The following is a 19,960-nucleotide window of genomic DNA, read 5'->3' on the forward strand; positions in this document are numbered from 1 at the left end:
CTGGCGCTGAAGGGGCACCTAACCTTCCAACACGGCCAGGAGGACCCAACGTCCTGCCGAGATGCAAGCCTCAACCCCACAGTGCGGAAACGTCACGGAGACCTACATCAGGGGCACTCCACGGCGTCACTGGCCTGTCCCGACAAAAGCCAGTCTCATGAGAAACAAAGGCAGACCAGAGCCCCCTGCAGGTATCGGGCCTTGGAGGCCTGACGGCGTCCCCCTGGGCAGCTACCATGCCACAGCACAGCGGGGCCTTTCCTTCTGCTAACAGGACGCCCAGGAGGGCGATGGATGACATTTGGAGAAGGTCTGCAAACTACTTAACTGTACGATACCCACATGATTTCGATTCTGCCAGTTGTGCTGAGACTGTGTGAGAAAACATCCTCTAGCACACACTGGACTTAGAGGAAAGGGGCCACGGCCTCTGCAGCACGCTCTCACATACTCGGGAGATGTGGGTGTGTGAGTATGGCTGGAGAAGGCAGACATGGCAAAGTGGTCAAATGTGGGGGAGTCTGCGTGAAGGGCATGTAAGAATTCTTCGGACAGTTTCGTGACTTCCCTGTAAATCTAAAATTATTTCAAAGTAACAGGGTAAAAAATAAGGAAGCCACAATTAAGGCACGAAGTACCTAAAATGTATATTGATTTTGACCCCATGCTCTCTTCTCTGGAAGCCTATTCTAAGGAAAGAATCTCAAAGCAGGCGAGAGTTCCTTATGCCAACTGTTCTCCGAGCTGCAGTCTACAACAGAAGCCACGGCGCAGGGGACGGGAGACAGCGGTGAGAGCTCTGCGGGCTCCCGCTCCACACCAGCTCTTTGCGGCACAGCGTCTGCCCGCCCAGACGGCTGCACGTCGGAGGTGTGCGAAGAGTGGCTCCCAGGCAGAGCCGGGGGAAGAGAAAACTCGATTCCTACAGCCGCAGCTACACTCAAACGTCAGCAGCTCAGAAGCACTCTTGGCGGCCCGCGCCCCACACACGGCCCCGGCTGGGAGCAGGACTCACGCTGTCAGCATCTTCCATCCACGTGTGCTTCCGGTCTTCCTCCTCGATCCCAATGCCAATCACAGCGCGCATGACGGCCTGGCAGGTGGCCACACTCCCAGCCTTGTCGCACTCCTCGGCGTCCTGAAAGAGGGACACAGAGCGGTAGCCCAGAGCCACAGGTGCCCGACGAGGATGAGGGGGCGTGCTAGCCTGCGGGCGGAGGACCCAGAGGGCCTCCGCAGTGCGGGCGGGCAGGTGCGCACAAGACTCCGATGCCTGCCAGACTGCCACAGCCCAGCCACCAGGGTCTGCTCAGTCACCGCGTACCCGCCCCTGCCACCCAGCAGATAAGCGCCAAATACCCGAGGACTTGCCAAAGCTCCTCTATCTGCTCAACAAACATTACGTGAGCACCTACTGTGTACGAAGTACCGTAGCGGATGGCTCAGGGGCTGGCAGGTTCTTACAAAGAAAAGAAACTTCCCAAGGAAGAGGAATCAAGACGAGCTCACTAACATTTGTGTCTGCTGGTCTGAACTCAGGATTCAAAATGGACAAAAGAAAGAAACGGTCTAACCAGAACAGACGGGGGTGTGAGGGGGAGAGCCTGGCACACGGATGCTAAGAGAGAAACCCAGAGGGACCCATCAGGCAGGCGGGCGGGTGGCCCCAGGACTGGACTTTGGGAAGCAGGTCTCAGGACGTGCAGACAGCACAGCTGTGGGTCTACAGCTGAGACGCAGAAATGTCACTGAAGCCTCTTGTACATCAGCCAGGGAAGGACCAAAATGCAATCGGTCAAAGGACATGAAACACACAGTTCTCCAGAAAACAAAACTATAAGTGACTTTTAAACATGAGAGAAGAAGCTGTTCTTATTATTTTATTTTTTTTTAGATTTTATTTATTTATCTGACGGACAGAGATCACAAGCAGGCAGAGAGGCAGGCAGAGAGAGAGGGGGAAGCAGCCTCCCCGCTGAGCAGAGAGCCTGATGCGGGGCTCGATCCCAGGACCCTGGGATCATGACCTGAGCCAGAAGGCAGAGGCTTAACCCACTGAGCCACCCAGGCGCCCCCCTATTTTTCTTAAGTACCATTTTATACACATCACATCAGCAACACAAAAACGCATGCCAACACGTGTATGGCTGAGGTGGGGACACAGACACTCCCACACGACTGAGGAGTGCACATGGACAGCCCCCAGAGGGCAATTTCATGTTCGCCATCAAAGTAAGTAGTACAGGTGTGCCTGGGCAGCTCAGCGGGTTAAGCCTCTGCCTTTGGCTCAGGTCATGATCCCAGGGTCCTGGGATTGAGCCCTGCAACGGGCTCTCTGCTCGGGAGAGGGAGCCTGCTTCCTCCTCTCTCCCTCTGCCTACTTGTGATCTCTCACTCTGTCAAATGAATAAATAAAATCATTAAAAAAAAAAAAAAAAGTATATACATTGACCTAGCAATGCCACTTTAAGTAATTCCTCTTAAAAATATGTTTCCATATGTGCAAAACCGCCTCCATAGCGGGACACTTTCATAGCACTCTTTGCAACAGGAAAGGGTAGAAACCACCCTCTTCTACCTCCTGACAAGAGATTTACGATACATGGTCAGGGAAACGGTGCAGGAGACATGCTGGACGTCCTGACCCAGAGGTGACCGTGGTCAGACCTCTATGTGAAAGGGGCCACAGAAGCCCCACCTGGAGGTCCCTGGGGCCCTACGGCCTCAAGCAGAGAGCAGAGCCAGCGGCAAAGACCTGAGGAGAAAGCATGGGCAGGCCAGTAGTGAGCAAGGCAGCCTTGTGGCACGTTAGTGGGGCGATGGCCCCGAGCCCCAACCCCAGGCCCGCAGGCCACAACAAGAGCTCTGGGTTCTACTGCAGCGGCAGGGAGGCACCCAGCGACTTTTAAACTGGGGAATGAGTTACATGATCGATCTTATTTTAAAAGGACCGCCCCAAGGGCGCCTGGGTGACTCAGCTGGTTGGGGGACTGTCTTCGGCTCGGTCCTGACCCCAAGGTCCTAGGATCGAGTCCCGCCCCGAGCTCCCTGCTCAGCGGGGGCTCCGCCTCCGCCTCAGCCCCGCTCCTTGGATGCTGGTGTCCTCTCTCCCTCCCAAACAAATAAGATCTTCGGAAAAAATTAAAAAATAAAAGGACGGCCCTGACTGTGGTGTGCAGCATCAGCAGGGATGGGCCTCGGGAATCACCGCCACGTCCAGAGGAGGCTGTGCCTGGCCGAGGACGGCCGCAGCGGGTGACAAGCAGTACCCGGACCAGGGACAGACGGGAAGGCCGACGCAAACTGCTCACCACGGTGACCTCGGCCGGGACTGGCAGAGTTTGTGGGTGAAGAAGGGGATGCTCCCAGACACCCCAGGCTGCGGTATTGTCCCATGTTCCGGGGGGACGCAGGGCAGCAGGGGAATGATCCAGAACACGGGGAACGCCCAGAGCACAGTCCACATGTGGGGGATCCTGGCGTGGAAGTCGTGCTCCTGACAATGCGGGAAGAGGAGACCACCACAGGAGCAAGCACAGAAAAGTCTCAAAAGGGGGCTGAGGGCCAAACTACCAGGAGATCTAGGCTACGAGAGGAGGAGAGCAGTAGAGGAGGCGGAAGGAGAGGCGCCTCTAGACAGAAGGACGACACACAGACACGGCTGGAGGGCGCAGGCGGGCTGGACCGGAGCTGCCGGGGAGGCTCCTGGCCGCAGCAGGTGGTGGGCCTGGGCCGGGCTCTGCACACAACGGGCAACCGGAAGCACAAAGGCAAGGGGCGACGCGTTCAGCAGAGTCCGGCACACCATGGTGCGCAGTAAACGGGGACTTGCTCAGGACTTGAAACACCTGAGAGCCACATACTCGGCAGGACAGCACACGCTGAAGTGAGTACTGACCTTAAAACGACTGCAGTAAAACCATCCTACGTTCAGACAGACCCTTTTCATCACATTTTAGTAGAAGCAAGTAGAAGCAAAACATGAAATCTGAAGAAAGTTTAAAAAAATTCCAGCTCATGCTGCTGTTTACTGCACTGGCTGTGTCCTAACAAAGGGTTTGCAGGAGGCCGGTCTGAGAGCCAGCGGGGGGGGAGGGACAGCCATGGTCACTAACGAAGGGTTTGCAGGAGGCCGGTCTGAGAGCCAGCGAGGCGGGGGGGGGGGGGGGACAGCCATGGTCACCTCTTGTAATCGCCCGTCCTGGCCACATGGAAACACAGATGGCAGAAGAAATAGACGTGCTGTGGCCAAGCAAACACACCCCTAAAGGGGGGCTAGGACCGGGAACTGACAGGTGGGCATCTCTGGGAACACAGGACTCTCAGCTCTACCCTGTGCAACACGTTCCCAGGGCTCAAGGGAGACCAAGAAGGCCTCAGAGAGCTGGAGCGGCACGCCCTGGCAGGGGCACCAGCAGCCTCCAAAAGCCCTCAGAGGACCGGAGACTCTGCTGACCCAGCTGAACTCCCTGCTCCTGAGACAACCACCGCCCCAGACAATATCCTGAAATGGGGGTTGCTGAGACACTGGGTGTGGGTAGCAAAGGGGTGTGAGGGCTGAGACCCAGGAACAGACCAGAGGAGCCCCTGTGGCTCCAGCACACAGCCCAGAGGCCATCCAGGCCACAGTGCAGGGAGGGGAACCCAGGCAGCGCCGGTGGAGGAGGCAGAGCCCAGCCCCAGAAGCGCAAGGAGCAACCAGTACACAGGACCAAGCACCAGAGAGGAGGCGCAGGGGAGGACGCTGGCGCGGGGCTCTGCAGAGGGCCGCCCGGGAGCGTTCACGGAGCGCCAACACAGCATGAGTGCTTGGAAAGAACCCCCGAGGATCAGCGCAACCCTCGGAGATCACACGGAACCAGGAACAGTGCCTGTTTCCACCAGCCAGACCGGAAACCCCCAGGAGAAACAGGTCACTGGGCAGAGTGCACAGAGAGTGCACAGACCTCCATTGGCCGACTATCCCTGACTGTCCCAAACCCACTACTGCTGGGGCTCAAACCAGCAAAGCTCCGAAGCAAAAGCCAAAGGGTCAAAGGTCCAGAAACACAGCTGCACTCCAACAGAGGAGTCTAGGGCATTTACAGGGTGCCAAGATGCCTAGCACCCACCAAGGGAAAACTCACCGTGTCTGGCAACAAATCAAAGATCACCAGTCATACAAAGAAACAAGAAAACGCAACTTGGAATGAAAGGAAATGTATCCAACAGAATCGATCCCAGCCTGACAGAGGCGTCAAGAGTCCGGAGACTAGGGCACTAAAACAGCTGAGATCACTGCATTCCATGTGCTCAAAACATCAAGCAGAAGCAGCAAAAAAATCTAACATTTCATGTTAAAAATGAGAAACAGGTTTTTTAAAGGATTTGTTATTTTTAGGAAGAGAGAACATGAGAGAGAGAGCCCAAGTGGGAGGAGGGGCGAAGGGAGAGGGAAAATCAGGCCGACCCCGCGCTGAGCACGAGCCCGAGGTGGGACTTGATCCCAGGACCCTGAGATCCTCACCTGAGCTGAAGCCAAGAGTTGGACACTCAGCTGACTGAGCCACCCAGGCGCCCTGGGAGAGACATTTTTAAAAGACCAAAATTAAATTCCTAAAAATGAAAAAGACAAGATCTGAGGTGGAAACCCCCCTAAACAAGATGAACAGCAGCTCACACTTTGAGAACAAACCCACAGAAGTGATCCAAAATAAAATGGTGAGGAAAAAGAATAAGTCTTTAAAACATGACCAGAGCATCAATGAGCTCCAGAACCAACACGATATTCAACTGGAGAACCTAGATACTTCCTCCTAAGATCAGGAAGGAGACAAAGATGTTGGCTGTCCCCACCTGAGGTCAACACTTCACCAGAGGTTCTAACCCAAGACAATTAGACAAGAAACAAAAAGGCATTCAGAATCGCAGGGGTGGGGGCGGGGAGGGTGCGCAGGCAGGAAGAAGTGAGATTATATAGGCAGATGGCATCACCTCGTATATAGAAAATCCTAGAGAATCCATGAAATCTATTATGATTTAAATTTCATCAAGGTTATAGAATATAAGCTCAATATTCAGAAAGTGACCATATTTCCATACACCAACAATGAACTAACTAAAAATGACATTAAAATTCCACTTACAGGGGCGCCTGGGTGGCTCAATGGGTGAAAGCCTCTGCCTTCGGCTCAGGTCGTGATCTCAGGGTCCTGGGATCAAGCCCCGCATCAAGCCCCGCAAATGCTGAGCAGAGAGCCTGCTTCCCCCCTCTCTCTGCCTGCCTCTCTGCCTACTTGTGATCTCTGTCAAATAAACAAATAAAATCTTAAAGAACAAAAAAAGATTTTATTTATTTATTTGACAAAAAGGAACACAAGCAGGGCGCGTGGAGGCAGAGGGAGAAGCAGGCTCCCCGCTGAGCAGGGAGCCCGATGCAGGGCTCAATTCCAGGACCCTGAGATCATGACCCGAGCCGAAGGCAGACGCTTCACTGACTGAGCCCCCCAGGCGCCCCAAGATGAGGGAGTTCTTCTGGGAAATAACAGAGAAGACAGCAGAGGTGTACCTCTGAAGTACTCCAAAAAAAGGAATGTCAACCTAAATTCTATACCCAGGGAAAATATCTTTCAAAAACAAAGATGACCTCGTAAGAGCTGGAAGAATCTACCATCGGACCTGCAGGGCAAGAAGCACCAGTCTCAGCAGAAGAAAGAAGACACTGGCTGGACAGGTGGGTCTGCACAAAGGGAGGAGGCATCAAAACCATAACCACGCGTAACCACACGTAACCACGGGTAACCACGCGGCTAAAAACACCAAACACATCAAGGGGCTGAATCTCAATGATTAAATTTTAGAGGAACATGCAAGGCCTTGCATTCAGGATAAAAAAAAAAAAAGTTGCCTAAACACAGAAAGGGGCCAAGTGGCTTAATACCCATAAGAGAAAGAGGAAAGAGTAGGGGCTCTGATCCAAAGGGACCCCAGGAATACAGCAGCACCACTTGAGGCCCTCCTGCCCCCAATGGGAACAGTTCAGCTTGGGGGCTGTTCCGAGAATGGTAATCCGATGTGTGGCGGGGTGCAGGAGGCCTGAGACCATCTTCCCATGGCCAAGGGGCAGTAGGTGAAGCAAGGAGCCTTGCTCTGTAGGGCCCTTCATGGTGGAAGGGAGCAGATCACTGTGAAGAAGCACTTTGCCCTCGGCGGACTATACTTCAGGCAGGGCCCCCCCCAGGAGACGGGGGGCCCAGGCCCAGAGAGCTCACAGGGTGCAAGTGGAAGGCAGGAAAGGTCACCTGTCCTGGAGGCTGGATCAGAAGATCTCCAGACACTAGCCACGGGCCTATTGTTCTCCTTACATTGTATTATTTCTACTCGCAAAGTGGTACTACTCCCCAGTGCCCATACACAGAAAATTCTTTAGAGCATCCAACCCCAAGATGTAATCAAAGTGCCAACTCTACCAAAACCAAGGTCATGCTCACATAAGGAAAAGCCACACATGCCTGCTTCCCCAGCATGCAAACCCTCAGGTACTATCCAGCAGCCCCTACCCTAGGAGAGAACCCAACGTGCATTTTCAAAGCAGACACCAGGACACCTGCTCGCAGGGGGGACCCCCACCGCCTGACCTCACCTGGATCCACTGCTCACGGTTGATCTCCACGCCGTTGGCCCGCAGAGAGGTGATGGCTCGGTCAATGATCTTCTCTACCATCTGCGTGTTCCCGTTGGCCTCCTCCAGCTTGGCGGCCGTGATCCAGATGTGGCGGTCAGTAGGGATGTTCTCACGGGCCTTATTCAAGACCTTGCGGGCGTTCTCATAGGTCTCTAGCCTCGCCAGAGCGAGCCACAGCTGTGTGGACGGAACACCAGCAAATGAGAGGACAGTACTCAGCACAACCGCCAGATCAAATGGTGAACCGACCACTGGCCCACAGCACTTCCACAAAATCCTTCCTTCCTTCCCTTTCTTTTAGATCTTACTTACTTGAGAGCAGCAAGAAAGAAAGTAGGGCGGGAGGGGCAGAAGGAGAAGGGAAAACCTCAAGCAGACTCCACGCCGAGCACAGAGCCCAACGTGGGGCTCAATCTCGTGACCCTGAAATCATGACCTGAGCTGAAACCAAGAGTCGGACAGTTAACCGACTGAACCACCCGGGTGCCCCTTTCTAACAGCTCTCGTGGATCCTTTCAACAGAATCCACAAATGTGTACCACATTTTCACTGCTCTGGTAACTGTTCGCTATGTTTCTGACTTAGTGACTCTGGTGAACACGAGACGTTGACAGATTCTCAGTCACAGGTTTCAGACAGCAGTTGGTTACCCGTACACAGCACGGCAGACCCACTCCAGGTGCTGGACAGAGCAGAAGCAGGACGCGACTGCTGACTTCACAAGGACACAGGGGTGTTCAGCGTTCTGGGGTTGAACTCCCTAGCTGTTGATTCTGCAACGTCTCATCACCAAAAATGTGTATGGGCTCTATTCACTTTTACATAAATAAAGATTAATTTTGCTTGGAGAATTTCACAATACCTCTGAGGATAATTAAGGACATAATGGATATCATAAAACCAACTCTAAAAATCACTGCACAGAATGTCGTGAACCTGAATGTTTGAAACTAAAGAAATCCAACCCGGGGCGCCTGCGTGGCTCAGTGGGTAAAGCCTCTGCCTTCGGCTCAGGTTATGATCTCAGGGTCCTGGGATCGAGCCCCCCATTGGGCTCTCTGCTCAGCGGGGAGTCTGCTCCCCCGCCCCGCCCTCTGTCTGCCTCTCTGCCTATTGTGGTGTCTCTCTCTCTCTCTCTGTCAAATAAATAAATAAAATCTCTCTTTTTTTTAAAAGATTTCATTTATTTATTTGACAGAGATAAGAAGTAGGCAGAGAGGCAGGCAGAGAGAGGAGGAAGCAGGCTCCCTGCAGAGCAGAGAGCCCAATGCGGGGCTCGATCCCAGGACCCTGGGATCATGACCTGAGCCGAAGGCAGAGGCTTTAACCCACTGAGCCACCCAGGAGCCCAAATAAATAAAATCTTAAAAATAAATAAATAAAATTTAAAAATTAAGGGGCGCCTGGGTGGCTCAGTGGGTTAAGCCACTGCCTTCGGCTCAGGTCATGATCTCAGGGTCCTGGGATCGAGTCCCGCATCAGGCTCTCTGCTCAGCAGGGAGCCTGCTTCCTCCTCTCTCTCTCTCTCTCTCTGCCTGCCTCTCAGTGTACTTGTAATTTCTCTCTGTCAAATAAATAAATAAAATCTTTAAAAAAAAAAAAAAAAAAATTTAAAAATTAAAAAAAAAAGAAAAGAAAAAAAGAAAGAAATCCAACCAGCTTTGAGGCAACGAGCCAAGCTCATGCTGGGATGAGAGAAAGATCGATCGGTATTTCCTATTCACCTCCACTGTTCAGGTCCCACTTACAAACTGAGTTGACGTGGGACTGGCCCCTGAAAAAGACTGCTCCGCACAGAGAGCTCTGGAGTGGCCCGAGAGAGGCTAAGCTTCCATTCTGCACGTCCACCAGAAGCGCGACGGGCCAAAGCCAGCCGGTCACTGTGCTGGGCAGCTGTGTTTCACGATGGCCTCCTGTGACTTCCCGCTGCCTCACGGGACCAGAAATCACAGTTCAGTGCTCCGCTGATGCCACTGTGGATGCCGCACTCGGACTCGGGCAGGGCCCGCAGACTCACCTCCACGCTGGTGGGGCAGCACTCCACGGCGCGGCTGAGCATGATTCTAGCATCTTCGGGCTCCTCGAGCTCAACGGCCGCCTTCCACAAGCGGACGGAGTTTGGAACATGTTCAAGGGCTAGGAAAGGTCCGACAAGAAACCAGGTCACAGAAAAGCAGAAGCAGATGCAAGACGCTCAAGTCCCAGAGGACACTCCGGCCAGCAGGGTCAGAAGACCCCTTCCTTGGCACCGGGCCAGGCTGTCCACCTGCCCTTTATACGGGTCCCCTCACATGTGGGGCAGACACAACCAAGACCAAAGCGGAACACCCTGAATCGTAACCAAGGCGGAGGCACAGCAGGCGACAGGAGGTGACACAGGGGCTGTGCAATGTCTCTGCTCCCACTCAGGCTTGAAACTCAATGTCACAAAACAAAGCCACGCAACCACAAGAAGGCAACCCCCTTCACGTGAAGGCCAGGCAGGTTGTGTGGGAGTGTGTAGAAATCACAGGAAAAGAAAACAGAAGTGGCCCTGGGATATGCATCTCTCCAGGGTGGCGTGCATCGGAGGGCTGGCTGGGCACCAGCTCCTTCACGGTCCCCGAGGTGCACTGTGTGGTGACATCATGCTGACGGCAGCCAAGCAGGTGGATTCCCTTGGTGGCCCAGAGGCAGCCAGCATATGGAGGAACATCAGGGAAGGGGGACAGACACCCCGAAAAGCTACCACTTTCTGCAATCCAGAAACTTCCAAACCTTGGTTTAAGCAACAGAGCCCTTTCTTCACACACAATTCACCAAAAAGCCCCCAAAAGGCAGATAAACACAGAGCTCTGCAACGTGAGCCTTAGGGAGAGCGAGGCCAGGCCCCCTAGTGAGCCCCTGGCGGGGGTGGGCGGACAGAGAACAGCCCAGCTTAGGTCACCATCAGGAAGCCAGAGCACCTCTAAGGCAGACCCCAAAGGGCTCCTATTTCTCAAAAACGCAAGGGCCAAGCATGTGGAAAACAGACCTAAGATTTAATAATGCAGAGCCTGTAGACCCACAAAGTTTCTCGCATGAAATCAGGGACAGAACAGGGCCTCTGAGGACACCTGGATGAAGCCAGGATGTGATACGCCAAGCCTCCCTCTCCGGCCCCAGCAGCTGCCGGGCCTCAGGGCACACGTGGCCCCCACCCGTGCCATGGGGCTGTGCACACGGAGCAGGACCACAAGGGCCACTCGGGGTTCATGGAATCCTCCCAAGGGTGACCCAATGATGCCGCTGAGCCAAGTCCCTGCCCAGAGAATTGTTCCCTAGTCAGTCCCCGGACTAGGCTGATATCCTGGACCCATTCCACCTGGAGGGGCAGGGCCCAGCTCTTCCTGGGTTGGCGCCTTCCCTGCCTACAGACCTCAGCCAGCACCACACCCCCATCATGTGTTCAAGAAACTTTCCTCACACAGAAGATGTGCAGCAAAGGGTTCCGGCCATCGGAGGGCCTGGCCTTCCACAGCCCCATCATGTGGAGCCAAGGCCTAGCAGAACAGTAGGACAGCACTGAGCAGTCAGAACACCGCCGGAGAAACACCCTGAAGCAACGGGCCTCGACCTTACAGGACGCCAAAACAAAACAAAACCCTACAGTGGTGGTTCACACAGGTCGGGGAAAAAGCAGTGCCACCCAAGCGCTCCCCAGGCCACACAGCAGAACCCAGTGGGAGAGCTGGCTCCCGCCTCTGTGTTGACCTGGGAGCTCTGCTGTCAGGGAAGATTCGCCCCCTGCGGCGCAGAGCCCCGGCGGTGCCACACTGAACGCAGAGGCAGGCGCCCGCCTCTCCGTCTTCTGACGCCAGTGCACCGGCCCTGGCTGGAGAGCGGGGTCTGGACTCTCTGAGGCTGAGCTGCCACGGTGTCCTGGGGGACGAGAGCCCAGAGAGTCCCAAGCACTGGCTCCAGATTCCCACTCCTAAGGGTTAGTTCACACAGTGCAGCAGCCCAAGAAAGCAAGAGCACTGAGGACAGAGCCCGTGCAGGAACAATAGTCTGAGCCCCCGGTCCACGGACAGAGCCCTGATCAGGTAGGGGCTAGCAGAAGGTGCCAACCGCCGGCCCAGGAACGGCCAGAGAAACGAGGGCTCAGGACTGCCCGTGTCCTGCTGCTTCTGCAGACGCGTGTTCCCGACTCCGCCTCTACCTTCCTTCTCTGCGAACACGGGGTTATCAATGGAAGTAAACTCCGGAATTCAGCCTCCAGGGTACAGAACGTGCCCGTGGGACGGAACTTACAGAGTCACTAACTTCACCCAGAGATGGGTATGACACCAAGGAACCTGTGTCTCCACTTTTCCGGAAACAGTGGGAACTCCTGTGCTGGTGACCCCTCGGCAATCCCAGCACTGAAGGTACAGCCCGGTGCTGCTGGCCAACCCAGCGCCGACCCAGCTCGTGCCCAGCGCCGACCCAGAGTCTTTCGGGAGGCAGCTACCATGTTGCAAGGCTACCTGGACAGGGTCCACGCACTGGTGCGGAAGGGGCAGCCCAGATGGGAAGGACCAGTCTGAACCAGATCTACCTGCCAGCAGAGGAGGGGCTCAGCCACGACCTCCAGCCCCCCCCACCCCCGCCCTGGCAGGGAAGACACTCAGGTGCTGTGTGCTCACGGTGACCCAACACCGAGAGCTGCTGGAGGCTGCTATGCTTTGCACACCACAATACGGGGTTTGGAGGTAAAATAACCTCCCTTTTAGAGGACTGTATTAATTACAGAGTAACACAGAGCTTCGTGCCTTATTGTGGTGAGGTGAACTGACAGGAAGCAGCCAATGGTCCAGCCACAGGCCCATGTGTGCCATTATAGGTAAGGACACTGCAGCTTAGAGGTCAGGTTTCCTGCTCAAGGTCACTCAGCCTCTTCAGGTGTCAAACTAGCATCCCAAGCTCAAGTTCTCCCAACAAAGGACTAAGATGTCAGCAGCATCCAACTGAGACCTGGAGCTCACATGCCAGCGACTAAGGGCTGGCAGGGCGTCCTAAGTCACTGCTGGAAGTAGCTGTTTTCACCAAGAACTAAGTGAAGCACTAAATGAGGCAGCACCTGGCTTTGCCCCAGGCACCTGAAAAAAGAATGCTGTTTCTAGAAGTACTCTAAGGACAGGGGCAGGGACAGAGGCTGGCTCGGGGACTCGGGGTTCTTTCTACCTCAACACGGCTCTCTAACGGAAACAGAGCCAGGACAGCCACTGCCCCAGAGATCTGGGACGTCCTGGAAAAGTCATCACTCAACACTGCTCACAGCCCCCCTCCGAGCCCACTCCCCTCTCCAAATGTGAAGCCAGCTGGACATGAACCCAGGTAATCTGGTGGTGAAAAAGGCGTGGCCCCAAAGACATGCTGACCATTCATCATGAGACTGTGGCAGGCGAGACTCAGGAGAGCTTTCCTAAATAAATAATGCTAATTACCCAGAATTTAATGTGTTTGTCATTAAAGAACTATTTTTCTGACTGAAAAAAGAGAAGTTGATTTCGTTCCTTTTTAAGATTTTATTAATTTATCTACTCGAGAGAGAGAGAAGGAGGGAGAGAGGAAACAAACAGAGAGGAAGAACGAATCTGAGGCAGACTCCCCACGCACGGCAGGGCTGGACCCCACGATCACGAGATCATGACCTGAGTCAAAACCAGAAGTTGGATGCCCAACTGACCGAGCCATCCAGGTGACCCAATATAAGATGATTTCTATAAACCAAGACCGTGCTAACTTTCTGTTCCTGGCCGCATTTTAAGAGACTGGCTCTGAGTATTTAATGGGTCATAGGGCTGCAATCAGGAAACCAGACCCAGGAGAGAAACACACGCTTGAACGAATGCACACAAGCACACACGGTCAGGGTCACACGCAAGGGGGACTCCGCCTGGCCTCTGTCCAACAAAGAAACCATGTGTGAAAACACGCGCATGGCCAGATGTCATACCCCTCTAATGTTTTACTCAAACACACAACTTACAAACGAGAGCTGGAGCCCTCACTGGAAACTGCCCCCTATCCCACACGATGTACCTTATCTGACCCACACCCCAAGTCCAAGCAGAATACGCCATCTGCACAGGTTTCCTCCTCGTCGACCCTCTCCCCCCCATCTGCTCTAGAACGAACTCGAGAGCACCATCTACTACACGGTCCTGGGGACTAGACGTCTGGGGACCACAGCCCCAGAGGCACCTGCCGCTGACGCCGTCCCCACGGAGGCTCACCTTTCCGAAGAACCCGCTTCTTGGCACGAATGTCCGTTTCCAGCTCTGCTGCTCTGATGTAGATCCTAACAGACTGTGGGAGGTGACGGACAGCTTGGGCCACCACAGCTTTGGCTGTGTCCCCAGGCTGCAACCTGGCTGCTTCCAGCCAGACATCTTCACTCTGTGGGGCAAAACAAAGGAACAGGAAGTGGAGGTGCGAGGTGGAGGCTGAGACTGAGCCTCAGGGACGGGGCGGGCTCGTCGGACCATGTTTCCAGGTTTACAATCACACCAAAGCCCGCCAGCTTGGCCTCGCGTACACCTGCACCAGAGACCCCGGTAATGTCACTACTTGGCACTGCGGCTACAGCACCTCTGTGTCCCCAAGTCGGGGAGACACACAACAGCACCATGAGAGAAGCACACAGACTGTGCTTCAGGGTGACAGGTCAACCAATGACAAAACAGAAACCTATCAGCACACGGCTGTGCAATGCCCTGGGAAGTCCTCACTGAGGCCCGATGTCCTGGCATAAGTATTCGGAGAGGGTATCTTCCACTGCCAAGGGCACCCCAGGCTGCACAACAGAGAGGGGCCTTTAGAGGTTATCAGAGCACTTTTCAAAGCTTATCTAGTCACTCTACCTCCCAAAAAAGTGCTGGAATGGTCTCCTAAGACTTACATTAATCTTCACGTTTCTTACATTAGGTGGGCCAGAAAAGCTGACCAATTTAGCCTTCTTGTTAAGGTTATCCTGGCATTAAACTAATCGTAGGTGGGCCTTCACTCTAAGTGAAAGTAAGCAGGAAAAGCCTTTCCCCGCTTTTCCCCCTCTTTCCTCTTGACTGTCGTACTGTCTGCAGTTCCAACACCAAAAGGCAGACAGGCGAGTCTACCTAAGTTCACATCCCACGGGTGTCCCGCCTACTACAGCCACCCAGGGTCCCTCGAGGGGCTGGCACTATGCCGCCTTCCAGGAAAATGCTCTAACTCAGGCCTTACCTTGGGGCACATCTCTGTCCCCTTCATGATGAGGTTTCGCGCTACTTGCAGCTTCCCGGTGACTTCTTCCAGGCGGGCTGATGCAATCCAGGCTGGTGGGTGATGAGGGTTCGTCTCCCGAACAGACTTGAGGAGCAGCCGTGCCTTCTTGATGTCACTGCAAGGGCGAGAAAGCAGACAGGGTCGGCCGCCACACTGCTGAGGACGCGCCCAGCCCCAGAACGCAGGCACCAACATAGCAACTATCAGATCTGATGTTGAAGTGATAGAAGTTAACAGTGGAAGACATGGTTAGCTCAGCATGCACATGGACTCGGACTATCATTCACAACACAGTCAGTACCCACAACGCACACAGAGATAAGTGCAGGATAAACCCACTTCACTGTGTATTTCTTAGAATACCCCCATCCCATTTTGGCTGCTTATCTTTCAAATAAAATCCAACATATTCTAGGCAACCCGAGCCCCGCCCAACCCCACCGGTGCCACAGAGCACTCACTTGATGTCCCCTCCGTGGGTCGGGATCATGGAGTTCAAGTCTGTCAGGTAGCCTTTGGGGTCTACCACAGTCTGCCCACTCACCGAGTCAGACACCTACAACACAGGCCAAGCCAAGGGCATTGCAGAGAGTCAAAGATGCCCAAAACCACGTGTCCAGAGGTCCCGGAACCCCGCCCACAATTCTGATCCCCAGTGAACATAGACACTGTAAAAGTAGGAAAACCGGAACTCAGACAACAGTTTGTGATCACAAATTTCATATCTATAAGACAAAGATATACATTTTAAAAGAAGAAATCATAAAGACCCCACAAAAAATACTTAAGTCTACTTAAAATGAGTGAAACCTAGAAATTATAAAGTAAAAGATTATCAAACAGCAATTCATTATACCATTCCCTCCGGCTGTGAGTCTTAAAATCACCACGATAATAAACTTCAAAAAGCCCACAAACCGAGCATGGGCAGAGAGTGCTCGGCCCTACGGCAACAAGAGGAGGAAGCGGCACAGACTGGGGTGGAAAAGAGAAAGCTCTGTCTGCAGGTAACTGTTGACGTCGAAAACCCGAAGAATCAACATAGAAACGATTTTAGTAAGGCTACAGAACAGAAGGTGGACATAGAAAAGTCATTTTTTAAAAAGATTTTTATTTATTTATTTGACAGACAGAGATCACAAGCAGGCAGAGAGGCAGGCAGAGAGAGAGGGGGAAGCAGGCTCCCCACCGAGCAGAGAGCCCGATGTGGGGCTCGATCCCAGGACCCTGAGATCATGACCTGAGCCGAAGGCAGCGGCTTAACCCACTGAGCCACCCAAGTGCCCCAAAAGCCATTTTCTTATACACCAACAATGAATAAAATGAATCTGAAATTAAAAACACAGTCATCATTTACATTAGCACCAAAAACACGAAATGCTTAACGTATTAATCTAACAAACACATAGGATCTCCACGAGATCTCCAAAACTCTGATCAAAGAAATCAAAGCAGCAGATGAACGAAGAGACGGTCCATGTTCCTGGACAGGAAGACTTCACACCATGAAGATGTCTGTTCTTCCCATCCTCATCTGCAGAGCCCACGCAATCCCAGTAAGATGCCAGCAAGCCATTCTGCGGATAGCGACAAACTGATTCTAGCGCTTCCACAGAGAAACCAAGACCTGCCAGAGCTAAGGCGACCCCGGAGCAGCAGAAAGCCAGAGGGCTACTGCCACCCGACGTCAAGACCTACTGCAGAGCCATGGAGACCAAGACAGCTTGCGTGACGCTGAAACACTAGACAAACACAGCGGTGGGAGAGGAGAGAGCAAGGGGCGCCTGGCCGGCTCAGTCACCAGAGCAGCAGAGGGTGTGAGTCTGCACGGGGACGTAAAGCACCGTTTGCAGAAGAGGCCGTCCTTGCTCTGTCACGTTGCCTCTGCTCCTCTGTCCTAGATCAGTCGACCATATTTCTGGGCTCTGTTCCCGCCCATCCCCGCCCCAAGTAACTTCTGTGCCCAACATGGGGCTTGAACTCAGGACCCTTAGATCAAGAGTCACATGCTCTAGGTATACTGAGCAGTAGCCCTCTGGCTTCTCCCTCTCCAGCTCCCCCTGCTTGTGCTCCCTACCTCGCCATCTCCTTTTGTTTGGCATCAAACAAAATCTTAAAAGAGGGGCGCGTGGGTGGCTCAGAGGGTTAAGCCTCTGCCTTCAGCTCAGGTCATGATCCCAGGGTCCTGGGATCGAGTCCCGTGTCAGGCTCTCTGCTCAGCGGGGAGCCTGCTTCCTCCTCTCTCTCTGCCTGCCTCTCTGCCTACTTGTGATCTCTGTCAAATAAATAAATAAAATCTTTAAAAAAAAATCTTAAAAGAAATGAAGAAGTTCTTTTTTACATTGCACAAACAAGTCTAGAAGAGTAACAGCTATGAAGACACATGCAAAAGAAATGGCAAGTTTTATCAAAACAAACTTAGGAGGGAAATGGACAGAGCAAATGACCAAAAAAAAGCTTGTCACAGAACTGCCAAAGACTGACTAACATACGAGGAAAGATGCTCGACCTCACCACTAACAAAACCCAAAACGAGCTTGCTTGTTAGAGGGGTGGGGACAGGAGTCTGCCCTCAGATCCATGAGGACAAGAGAAGGGATGCCCTCAACTCAGCACTTGCAGACTCTGAAATGCCAAGAGACAATTTAGTATTTAAGTGAAAAAAAAAAAAATCCATTAATTCCACTTTAAAGATACTATAACAATGTTTACTTAAATGATAGAATCACGAGAGGTTCACCAAAATACTGTCATAGCAAAAAAAGTAAAAACCCAAAAAGTCTATCACAGATTAAATCATGATACCCATAAACAGTGAACTACTTTCCAACTGACAAAGCACACAGCCAGGAACATAAAAACATGCAGTTTTTAAATTTACAAGCTACTCGTTTTTATTATAAAATGTTTGCTCACCATAAAAAATTCAAGTAGAGTAAAAGTTCAATTAAAATGTACAAGTTTCCCACTGCCTCAAACAGTAATGGCTGAATACTACACTACCTTTCCACGTCCAGGTGAAAGCTTTTCTTAAAGTAATTCATCACGAAGCTCCCACTGCACACCCACTTCATGCCCTAGTGGTGTGAGTAAGCAGCCCTGGGAATCCCGGAAGTGTGTGCAAAGGCATCTCGTGTGCACGCAGAGCTCACGCACACGGCCACCACTGGCGGTCCAGCGTACGAGCACTCTTGTTCCCCGTTTCTCTGTCTGACCTTACAGGGCTTTCTACTACACACGAGTTTTTAACTTGTATCCAAAACAATTTTTTTTTTTTAAGATTTATTTATTTGACAGACAGAGACCACAAGTAGGCAGAGAGGCAGGCAGAGAGAGAGAGAGAGAGAGGGAAGCAGGCTCCCTGCCGAGCAGAGAGCCTGATGCGGGACTCGATCCCAGGACCCTGAGATCACTACCCGAGCCGAAGGCAGCGGCTTAACGCACTGAGCTACCCAGGCGCCCTATCCGAAGCAAATGTTAAAGTCTTTGGCTTCATGGCTTCTGGTGTGCATGTCATAATTAGAAAGGGTCTTCTAGAGAACTGAACTATTCATTCAAGTGCAGGCAGAAGTTACGTGCACCTAACGTTTTTTACTGGAGTATAATTAGCGTACAATGAACAATGGTTCGACAGCTTCATACACATCACTCGGTGTTCGCCCCATAAGCGTGGTCACCACACATCACGTTGCGGACCATACTCCCTACACTGCCCTTTTCATCTCCCTGACGGCTCTGTAAGCGGAGGTTAGTACTTTCTAACCCGCTTCCAAACGCCCTCCACCACCTGGGCAACCACCCATCTGTTCTCTGTGTTGCAGAGTCTGGTTTTCGGTTGGTGGATTTCTTCATCAATCACGTCATATGGTACTTGACTTTTTCTGACAGTTTCACTCTAACACCTTCTGGGCCCGCCCATACTGCTGTAAATGACAAGATCTCACTCTTTCCTATGGCTGAGAGACAGTCCACGGTGGACGCACACGTGCACTTGATTTCTGCGTCAAGGCCGGAAGGACTAAGCTTCAGCAACAGCGGGCCCGCGGCCTGTCCTCAGCGCCTTCATTCAGCCTGCCTGCCAGGCTGCCCTCTGTCAGTGGCAACAGTCCTCAAGCCCCAAGAGGGAGGCGGGAGTGCCACACGGGCCACACCGCACCCATGCAGGAGCTGGGGGCGGACACACACACCCGTCTGCATGCGGGGTCCTGCCGATCTTTACGATGGGACAAGAAACGACATCATCACAGGTCTGCTATCTTGTGATAAAGGACTTGGAAAGATGGATTTTCCACTGACAGAAGATCAGTTTTACCATCAGAAAACGTCCTACTTTGCAGGATGATGTCACGTGACAGGACCCACCTGGCTCAGCCTCATGTCCATCAGCGTGTTCCGTGCTTGGCCTATCTTCCTCATGTCCAGGTCACCGGTGCCAGGCGTCATCAATCCAGGTGTCATCCCACCGGGGTATGGAGTGTTCAGTCCGCCTGGATAGGGTGTGTTAAGACCTCCAAATTGCTGGGGGTGGGAGCGGAGGACAAAAAACACTGGATTGCATCTTCATGCAGAAGAATCCTATCAACTCTGCCATCTTTCCATGGTAGCCTGACAGACCTGGGGCCGCACAGTCTCCACACAGCCCAGCTTCTCAACTACAGACACACTCACTCTACCACCACCCATGGCTCCCACTACCACCCACCTAACCAAACTAAAGACCTATTTGCCTCCTCTTCCGATGCTCACAGTTTGTCGGGGATCCACTGAAGTATGGTTCTCTCCAGTCTGCAAATGTTTGGCAAAGAAACTGTCGGGAACAGGAGTCAGCTTCTCATAGCGCGGGTTCCGCTGACGCTTGTTTCTAGCATCGCCGACCTCAGGAATGCTCAGCCACTCTTCTTCTGTGACTTCTGCTAACTTCCTCTGGAAACATTTGCCCCCCCAAAACATTTATTCTCTGGCAAGATTTCATATGCACAAGAAAAACTATGCTCTCCTTGACCCCTAACCTCCAAACTGTCATGGTTTAGA

The 19,960-nt window shown here is 52.9% G+C and overlaps 1 protein-coding gene across 1 annotated transcript in view; it reads right to left on the reverse strand.

The window, feature by feature from the left end:
- The window catches only part of PRPF6 (pre-mRNA processing factor 6), a 40,012-nt gene that overhangs the window by 13,458 nt on the left and 6,594 nt on the right, over positions 1–19,960 (reverse strand). The window contains exons 5-12 of the mRNA XM_059133928.1: positions 19,676–19,852; positions 19,292–19,447; positions 15,391–15,485; positions 14,888–15,044; positions 13,903–14,065; positions 9,681–9,799; positions 7,622–7,840; positions 1,016–1,138 (exon numbers count right to left, since the gene is read on the reverse strand). Of these exons, the coding sequence (XP_058989911.1) occupies positions 1,016–1,138; positions 7,622–7,840; positions 9,681–9,799; positions 13,903–14,065; positions 14,888–15,044; positions 15,391–15,485; positions 19,292–19,447; positions 19,676–19,852 (1,209 nt within the window). The remainder of the gene's footprint in view (positions 1–1,015; positions 1,139–7,621; positions 7,841–9,680; positions 9,800–13,902; positions 14,066–14,887; positions 15,045–15,390; positions 15,486–19,291; positions 19,448–19,675; positions 19,853–19,960) is intronic.

This window comes from Mustela lutreola, chromosome 9 (assembly GCF_030435805.1).
Source record: "Mustela lutreola isolate mMusLut2 chromosome 9, mMusLut2.pri, whole genome shotgun sequence".
Taxonomy (NCBI): Eukaryota; Metazoa; Chordata; class Mammalia; order Carnivora; family Mustelidae; genus Mustela; species Mustela lutreola.